This window comes from Pterocles gutturalis, unplaced genomic scaffold, assembly GCF_000699245.1.
Source record: "Pterocles gutturalis isolate BGI_N339 unplaced genomic scaffold, ASM69924v1 scaffold2427, whole genome shotgun sequence".
Taxonomy (NCBI): domain Eukaryota; kingdom Metazoa; phylum Chordata; class Aves; order Pterocliformes; family Pteroclidae; genus Pterocles; species Pterocles gutturalis.
The window spans coordinates 20,787-30,438 of NW_010109918.1; the positions used below are offsets into that span (position 1 = coordinate 20,787).

The 9,652-nt window shown below is 49.0% G+C and overlaps 1 protein-coding gene across 1 annotated transcript in view; it reads right to left on the minus strand.

Annotated features, from left to right (window-relative positions):
- LOC104461492 (acetyl-CoA carboxylase) overlaps positions 1-9,652 on the minus strand; it is a gene marked incomplete at its 3' end in the record, with an annotated part of 98,136 nt that overhangs the window by 18,189 nt on the left and 70,295 nt on the right. The window contains exons 41-44 of the mRNA XM_010073114.1: positions 8,849-9,118; positions 8,395-8,492; positions 8,045-8,165; positions 7,477-7,587 (exon numbers count right to left, since the gene is read on the minus strand). Coding sequence (XP_010071416.1) covers positions 7,477-7,587; positions 8,045-8,165; positions 8,395-8,492; positions 8,849-9,118 — 600 coding nt within the window. The remainder of the gene's footprint in view (positions 1-7,476; positions 7,588-8,044; positions 8,166-8,394; positions 8,493-8,848; positions 9,119-9,652) is intronic.

The following is a 9,652-nucleotide window of genomic DNA, read 5'->3' on the forward strand; positions in this document are numbered from 1 at the left end:
ACAGGGGCACCGCAGCCAGCCCCGCTGCAGCCCCCGAGACCCCAGAGCACCTCCCCAACACAGAGGGCTGGGCTCCACGGCCCTCCAGGTACGGAAGGAGCCGTTCTCTCTGGCTGCAGGTGGCAACATGAAACGTTATTGGGAGGAAAGAGTTTTTCCATCTTGCAACAATTGATGAGGATTTTTTAAAATTTCTAGATTGCAGCAGAAAAACAAATTTCTGAACAAATATCAGCCAGGGTCAAGATGTCTGCTTGGGACTTCTGAAATATTTGTTGTAGGTATTATAAATAAAAATTAATTTGTAAAGAAAAATCACTTGGAAGAAAAAAAAAATTTCATTTGACAAAAAAAAATCCAAATGAGAAATTAATTAAAACTGATACTTTTCTTGAAAAGTTCCAGTCTCAGTAAATTGGCATTTTCAAATGAAAAACATCTTGTCAAAAAATTTCTGCCTATCTCTCCCTTCATGGTGTATGGAGACTGCACGTGCTGCTCAAGGTCACTCTGTCAGTCAGTGGTAAATCAAAAGGACTCAACATACTTTGCAAACTAAAATTACAGCCCCCTGTTCACCCGGCTCAGTGCGGGGTTCCCTAATTTAGCCCCTAGCCCTATGAGCAATATTAATGGTTGTCTCCGTGACACTTACAGGTCTTGTTTTGGTCATTCCCTTGGTCACCTTCTGGACCCCAACAGAACCTTCCTATTCAGAGACCACCCAAGGGACCAGTTATTCTGGAACAGGTTTGGGAAGTGCCCTTTTCTGTTCAGCTCCAGTGGAACATCAGAGTTTATGCTCCAGTAACAACATACCCTGCAGGATCCCCAGGAACCGGGATGCAGTCCTGGTTACATGAAACTTCTCTAGGGTTGGGAACACACAGGAGCTTCCTGGAAGGTACGGGAAGAGCTGTAGGGAGGCAGAATACGGGCCACTGCGCTGAACTCCTCGTTAGCGGGAATAAATACACACACAGCCCCCCCAGCACAGGCACCATCCACGCAGATAAACTGAGCAAGATCCATATAAAAATGATAGAAGGAGGGAGGAAAAAAAAAAGCCAACAGAAATCTATTAGACCTTCTTCCCTAAGCAAACATAAAGGGACTGATAATGCAATGCCTGGAACGTAAATTGTCTCTAATGGGAACGATACACAAATATCAGCACTTAAAGGAAGGCAATTAAAAATAAAATGTAGAAGAGGAGGGTGATGTTTGTTTATAACCACTCGTCTGAAGTCCAGGTATCCATCCTGCTTACACTAATTTCTCTACACAGAGCAAAGACTTTTGTGTCACCAGGACTGCCACCAACCAGACGCTCCCAGCAGCTGATGCTTCACATTGGCATTAAAAGAAATGAATTCTGCTCTCTTCCCATCACCAAACATCACTAAACTGAGACGGACTCTTACAAAAGCTCACCTCTGATCGTGGCTCTCAAACCAGACCGGCTTTGTTGGGGTGTGGACAATGGTGACCCACGCCAGGGACACCTCCAGCAGCACCGAGGTCCTGCATCAGTTCCAAGGGAGATGAAGAAACCAACTTCCACCCGTGAACCACCCGTGTTCTCACCACATCATGGGCTGGAAGCACCCGAGGCGCAGCAGAGCGGCCTCTCCCGCCTCCCCCAGCGCCGGAGCCAGAGCAGGGTAACCTTGGTGAGATCCACGAGAGGAGCCGGCTGACGGTTAATGCCGCTGAAGTGTCAACTTCTGTTTGACATTTCCTAGCCCCTCTTTGATTAGCATTCTCAAACACCCCGTGCCCGTACGTATCTTCCTAATAGTCGTGCTGTGCCACTACAGAAAGATTCATATCATGCATTAATAATTATAATGCTGCTTTGAATGACAGGGATGGCACTTGCTGTTCTAACTCACATGATTGCTCTCACACGATTGCTTTGATCTAATCCCAAGACTGGAGTCATCTTGAATCTCAAAACCAGAGCTTTCCACTTCCTGTATTTCACAGCAAAACCCCCAAACACCATCAGCCTCACAGGGCTTTTATTTATTTTTCTAGACTGTGAAATCGAAGGGCAAACACGACTGCCCGCAGCGCCGAGGAGCAATGGCTCGCACCAGCCTGGGTGAGGCTGCAGCTCCCCGCAGCAGAGCTCCTCCGTGAGCCCAGCCCCGACCCGGCACCCCTGGCACGGGCACAGCCCCCAGCAGCTCTGCCTGCTCCTGGTGTCTCCCCCCGTTATTCCAGTCCCCTGGCACCCAACCAGCTCTGCAGCTTCCCTCAGGTCAGTGCCAGGCTGCTCCAGCACGGGACCAAGCACCGTCCCAAGCAGCAGGCAGAGGACACTGAAGAGCAACCAGCATCAGAGAACCACGATGGCCAAAGCGCCTCAAAATAAACTCGTCTCACTGAGCAACTTACAGCTGGGGGTGACCCCCACTCGAGGGAGCTGGTTTCAAGCTCACCCCCATACTCACTGTGGGTGCTCTCACGGTTCAGCTGCCACCCTACCCCAGATCTGCACCGACAAACCATACACCTCCTCCAGCAGCCGCGCCGATCGCGGCTCCAGCCTTCACAGCCAGTACAACTGGGGACTGGATCGAAAACAGGAGGATATTCTCCTCTGGTCTTGTGCAAAGGGGTTGTTGGGGTGCTGGGTTTTAAATGCAGATTGTCAAAACAATCCTTGCAGCAATTATGGTCTGTTGTGTCAACAAGTCCTCGGGGACCCATCTGCAGCCATGTGACTGACACACACCCTGCGGTCCGGCTGCTCTCATGTGAGCGTCTTTACCAGGCACAGCAGCGTCCGCATTCACGGAGGGTGTACTCAGGAAAGGTCACTGGACGTTGCCTGGGACGAAGCTTAGAAGTTTCTCAGGTATTTACAGATCGCATCAGCAAGCCACCAAGTCTCCACTGATCAGTTCATCTCACAAACCCTCGTCTCAAAGCTGTTCCTCAAAACCAGAGCGGAGCGTGCATGCAGCGTGCCGGCTGGGGCACACGCTGAGGGGCTGGGGCATCACTCGGGCAGGTCAAACCTGCAGAGCCTGGGGGAAAACAAACCTAAATGGGAGGGAGAGGAGACAGACCAGTCTGCTGGTTACGTTCTTCCCTTCACCTCCAGAAGTGAGGACCACTTGAGATGTCCTACTGTGCAGTGTGTAGGACAGTTGCTCACCATCACTCAGAAAATGAACCATTTGAGATACCAGGCTGAACATCTACACGACCAAGTGAGGTGTATCCAGTTAGCAGCAGTTCCTGAAAATCCCTGCTAAATCCAGCTTCCCTTCGAAACAGCCCAGAACACGTGTCTGCAGAGAAAAGGTGACTGAAAGGCACTATGTGTTTACACTAACAAAACAGTCTTAAAGACGGGATTTCTTTGAAACACAAAAGACAAGGAGGAGCAAACTAATTAAAAGTAAGTCAGCAAGGGACTTGGGAACATCCTTGTGAGGACTGAAACGAAATGGAGTCGTGGAAACTTGAACCGTATAAGCCATGCGTAAATGGGGAGTGCTTGGGCTCTTCTGTCTCCTATTAAAAGAAAACCAACAGAAATTAACCTGTGAGTGTGCGGCGGCAGCACGGCCCCTATCGCACCACGTTAGCTTATGACGAGGAAAGGGAGTCGAGGGAGGTGGAGGAAGGTATGGGGGTGGGAAAAGGGGGAGGCAGGGAAAGTTAAAAAAAAAATAAAAATCTCTGCCTCAGCAAAAGTTTTCATTAAAATTTTAGACAAATGATCTCTGTGTCCTTCTCCCATGCTGCCTGGGGCTCCATGCTATTTCTATGCAAATAACAACCTCGTGGTTTATATCTTATTATTTCCACCGGAGCTGCAGCGACATGACCCGAGACGTGTGTGAGGTAGACAGCGAAAGAGAGAGAGGAAGAGAAAGAGAGGGAGAGGGAGGGAGAGAGATGGAGTGGCTGCTCGCTGAAGTGTGAAAAAATATTGTCAGGAGTGAGCGGCAAAAAAAAAAAAAAAAATTGCAGGGATAACGTGTTTATTTCAGCCCCTCTCCCCATGTGAACCAGCACCTTTTAAAATTCATTGGGCATCAGGCGATCATGCACAATCCATCTGCTTTCACTTTATCATTTGCATTTCATGCCTCCTGGCTTTTGATGTGCTGATACTTTGATGCAGTCAGGAGACGCGCATTATCATTATTTCAATTTTCAGGGGGGTCAGCGGGCTCAGCACAGGCGCGCGCGCACACTCACGGGAGAGGAATGAAATGTCATTTCCACCTCTCCACCCCCTGCTGCAACGCCACGGCGAAGACAAAAGGGGTACGGATGAAACGCAGCCCCGCTGCCCCCCACGCAGAGCCCTGTCCCCACCGCCCAGCACCACACCTTCTCCCCCGGTCCTTCCCTCGCCTGCCGGGCTGGACTATAAACAGAGACAGCTCCATCAGGAGCGGAGGGAAACCTTGTACAGCTCTTGTGCAGCTTCTCATCACCCCTGCCAGGCAATGGGGCTGAGAGAATCCTCAAACCTGCCTGGCATCAGGAGTCTTGCAGCGATATTCCTCTCTACTTACAGAGCAATGGCACGGGCGCAGTGAACAGCCAGCCTCCAGAACCAAACATTAGCTTCAGCTAAAAATGATATTGACCTTGAGCTCATCATCTAAGTTATAGATGTTACCGTCTGGTTTGGCAGCTGGACCTTTCCCTCTCCACCTAAACCCTCAGGCTGGTTTTACATAATGATAATGAACCAGAGCAGCAACAGATCTGCTGGAACCTAATGCTCAGCACGGTCCCCCTCTGCTCCCCCTGAAAATTACAAAGGATCCAGTATTTCACAGGACAAGAAAGAAAAAAAAAATAAAAAACCAAACAACTTTCCAGAGAAAACCTCCCTGCTCTCTGAAAGCCTGTCTCCCCTGCTGCAGAAACATGTTTGCACTGCATCTCTTCTTGCAGAGAGAAGACATTTTGAAGACGACGTGTATGCAGACCCAGGACTACGTGTCAGCTCTGTGCAGCACCCTCTGTGAAGATAGTCACTAGAAGTTAGCAACGGAAAAAAATTGTCCCAAATCTCTGGCACCTAATTGAGAGAAGCTAAAGGAATATTTGCACGCAACTGTGTTAGAAATGCACCGTGCAAGGCAGCAGTTTCCACTTATTTCTCTCTGTTTCAGTCATTAGCTTTCCTTAAGCCCAGCCCGTTGCATGGGTGACCTTCCGATTCCCACACAGCAAAGCACTGACCTCGCTGCACAGGGCTCTTCTCACCATCTGCTCCAAGGGAACAAGAAGCAGCAAAGCTCACGTGCTCCACAGAGAAAAACTACAACAGGCTTCCACCATGAGACCCTTCCGGAGACTTATTCAAGTGAACGAACAAGAACACGTCATATATCATGTCCAAACAGCCTCTGCACTCCTACTTTGCTTAATTAGCCTCTGGCTAATAGAGACCTGACTTCTAGCCAAAAGAAAATTCAAACTGTCCATCTAAATTCAAGGGACAAGTGTCTAAGAGTTTACACACAATTAGAGGGAGACAGAGGCTGAGTCTGAAGCAGGCGCTGCCTCCACGGCAGGACGATGCAGATCCATCACCATTCAGCATTTGCTTCACCCCCTCCTGAAGGTCCCAACTGGCCCAGGGTCGGTCACTCCAGGGTAGCACTGGACGTCATTTCACTGCTCCAGACACACTTCTGGGGCACAGCTACAGCCGGATCCATCCAAGAAGCTCTGAACACAACCACAGGGACTGGAAAGTGACAATCGTATGAACTAGCAAGACACCGCACAACATCCAGGAGTGAGTGGGGATTCCCAGTCTCCCACTATCCAAGGACAGGTCTGGGCTTAGCTGCCTTACTGGGAAAGCTGGACAGGATGCGATACATTCCTCCTTTGCCTGACCTTTAGGCAGGTAGAGGTTCAGTGCCTACATAAAAATACACGTCTTTCCAACAGAGCAGGGAGGAGGGAAAAGGACACATGGGATTATTCAGCCCCTGAAATTCTTGGGATGGGACAAGACGCCCCCAGAAAGCACCTCCTTCTGCCAACGCCTGCTGACAGATGTCAGCTGCTTAATTCAGACTAAACCCTTAATTTTTAAGTGCTTAAAATTTAGTGAGATTAGTCTAGTCCTATAAAAACAAACATTCACTTCATGGGGAGAGAGTGCAGTTAAACCTGGAAAGAAGAGAGCAGAAGAGGAGGACTGAACAGACCGGCCCTGCCATCTGGGAAACTCCGCAGGGCCCCGATCCTCAACAAATGACAGCTGGAACCAGGCAACTTACTCCACTTCAGCAAGCACTAAACTGACTCAATTTCTTTTTAAAGGATGGATCTTCAAATGCCTCTTTTCCTTCCATTGATGCAGGTGTGTGTGATGTGTGTAAGAGATCTAACTGAGGGTGCTGCATCCTGGAGCTGATAGGATCAATGCTTCATTTTCTGCAGAGCCCCCTTTATTCAGGGGAATAATTCAACGAGAGTCTATTTTCCTTTTATCTCCCATTGTCAGGCAGGCACTCCTTGAAACGCAGCTTGCGATGAAGCACAGCCACCCCAGGTGCTGGAGAGTGCCTGAGAACAAAGCTGCACAATGGGGAAGGGCACTCGCGCCCGCACAATCCCAACTCCCACGTAAACAAAGCCCTCAGTGAGAGGGACAAGAGCGGAGTCGGCTGCGAGCCGCGTCTGCTACAGACAAGGAGCTGGAGGCTGTGATATTAATAGGCTTGGGGCGGCAGGGGAGAAAAACTGCCTCTGGTGGGGAAAAAAAAAAAAAAAAAAAAAAAAGAAGCGGAAATTTAAAAAAAAAAAAGAAGAGGCACTTTAGTAGTGAAAGAAGTAAGTTTTCTTACAGCCTGAGTTATTTCTCCCTGCCCCCCACAGCTGAGATCTCCAGCAGGTCTGACCCCTTGAAAATCACCACCAGGCTTCCCTGCTCCCCCATGAAATGCTGTGGATGGCTGAAAGTTCAGGGTGATTCTGGCCCATGTATTTGAAACACGGTCTTCCAGACCCTGGAACCAGCCGTGTTTCCTCTAACCCAGCACCACAGGGGGTGGGAGAAGAACCTGCCCCGCGCCAGTGGGCTCCTCCACTTCTGACATCTTCCCACTGCACGCAGCCTGCGTTAAACGCTGCTTCTCCTCCTTCCCCTTCACCTGCTTCATGCTCAAGCCCTAAATCTGCAGCTCTGCCCAGGTCCCCTGCCAGATCCAACCAGGATCCTGGCATAGTGCCTCTGGCTGTCAACACAATGTTCTCGTCAAGAAAAACAGGTCCACGAAAGGACTGCAAGAAAAAAAGACTGCAAAGGCGTGGAAGCTGTGCTGCTGCCCTGTGTCATCAGGAGGAGCCCGAGAAGGGAGAAAGCAAAAGGGACCAAGCACAGCGACAGATATAGTGGTGGCAGCTCCTCGAGTCTCCGTCAGACCCTACAGAAACACCAGCTCAATTCACACAGCTCCGAAAAGAACTTACTTTGTTGAGGGCTCCACAGCCAGTCAGGATTATGTGAGAGTTCTCAACCTGGATAGTCCTCTGACCCAGCCGCACAAGGTAAGCCCCAATTCCAATTGCCCGACATGTCACCTTAAGAAAAAGGAAAAGAATAAAAAAGAAATCTCATTGATTTCTGTCTTACCACACGGCCAAAACCTATCAACTCAAACATCCAGATGAAACGAGGCATGTTTGTGTTACAAGGCTATAAAAGCTCCTCTCCCTGCAAAACTCCAGAATCTTTTTTTTTTTTTTTTGGTAAAACACTGTATCTGCATACATGTGTATTTTATTTAAAAAAAGAGAAGCAGTAACTTACAGACTGAGCAAATATGAAGCCAAATGACTGTTTTCTAAAAGTGTTTTAAACGTAGGCTGAAAGGGACCCAGCCCTGGAAGGGTGTCAGTAGCATTGCTCAAAGCCTACAAGAGGCAATTTACATCAACCAGAAGCCTGATCCCAGATGTTATCTTCTGGATATCATTGCAGGATTTTGAGCTGAAACGTACAATGCAGTTTGAAGAACAGAAAGCAGTGGGGGATTACCAAGTTGATGGTGATAATACTCTCGTAGGCTAAAGATGATTCTCCAGCAATCATGCCAGATCCTCTGAGGTTCTCTATTCCAAGTCCGTCTTCCTTGCCGATAATATCTGTTATCTTATACCTGAGGGAGACACACAGAGCCTTTGAGTCACAAGGTCCAGTGATTTGCTGAATCAGTTTGCTACAAAAAAAATGAAAAGTGACTAAATATCATTAAGGCTCCAAAGAGTAATGTGCCTAAACCCGGGCAGGACCTGCACATGGGCTCATTCTGCAGCCTTGCTGAACACCATGGAATAGCCCTACACACGAGAACAGAAAGCTTTTCCTTCTGACCTGCCTGTGCTCACCTGGACTCTCCGTTGTCCTCCACATGCTCACAGTGAACTGAGTTCAGGGCACTGACTTTCTTGTAGTCTTGAGGAGTCAGGTACAAGTATTTGTAACCCTGCAGGGAAAAACAGTTCATCTCATTCCTGTAGTCCCTTCCCAGTCCCCAACAACCCCTTCTAAAAATAAATTTCCAAGGGAGCAGAATTTAATTCCAGATAGTGATAAGAACATCCTCCCTTAACATGGAGCTCCAGTTGGGGTCAGTGAAAGCTAGAGAAGTTTTTGACATTTATCACTAGCTCATTCTGGATGCCAATCCTCTTACCTGAGAGTTCCAATACCAAGGAGAACTTTGGACCTAGTAGTCTGGCAAATATTTACCCTCACCGCTATCAAAAGAGGCTGTGCAAAAAATAAGATTATTTTGTGAGCTATTGAGGAGATTCACCTCTGCTTCCTGCACCTCCTCACCTTGTACGGGTCATCCGGGTCTTCCCAAGCGACGTGGAACATGTGCCGAATCTCCTCAGCCAACCCAATCCTGGCCCCGCTGTTGGCAGCCACATAGATACGGGGGATGCCATGTGTTCGAGCAAGCTCCGAAGCCCTCAGGAACAGCACGTCCTCTTGAGGCCCAAAAGAACCGATTCGGTACGTAATGTCATTGCCAATGACAATGATGTCACGGCCTTCCGGATACTCGGGGGTCTTCAGAGTCATCTTCCAGGCCACCATCCCGATCTGCAATCAAAGAGCAGAGAACAAGAAAAATTAAGCGTATATCTTCAGGACGTGAAAGAGGGGAATCCCACGGGAGGCATTTTTCTTACGCGTGTTGCACTTTGTGTATTTCTTTGGGAACTCCAATAACACCGGCTTCAAGATGCACCGCCAGCGCAGAGCACAGCTGGCAGGACTTGATCCTTTCCACACCCACTGGAGCACATCCTCCATTGCTTCCTACCCAAGGCACCAATACTGGCCCTCCCTCTCGCCAGTCAGGGATTTGTGACAGGTCCAAAACCCGTTCTGCAAACGCACCTCTCGCGGGGTGCTGCGCTCATTCCGTGTGCCAGAGCTCCCAGGGTGAGGATGCCTGTGCTGCTGTGCACGACTCAACTGTCTGCTCAGGCTACCCAGACATCACCCCAAAACCTCAACACCCTGCTTCTCACTCACCCTGCCATCATTTTAATAATCCTTTTATTTCATAACTCCCTCCTTCTTCCCCCCCCTCCCCGTCTTTTTTCATTCCTTTGGTTCTTTCCCCTTTTC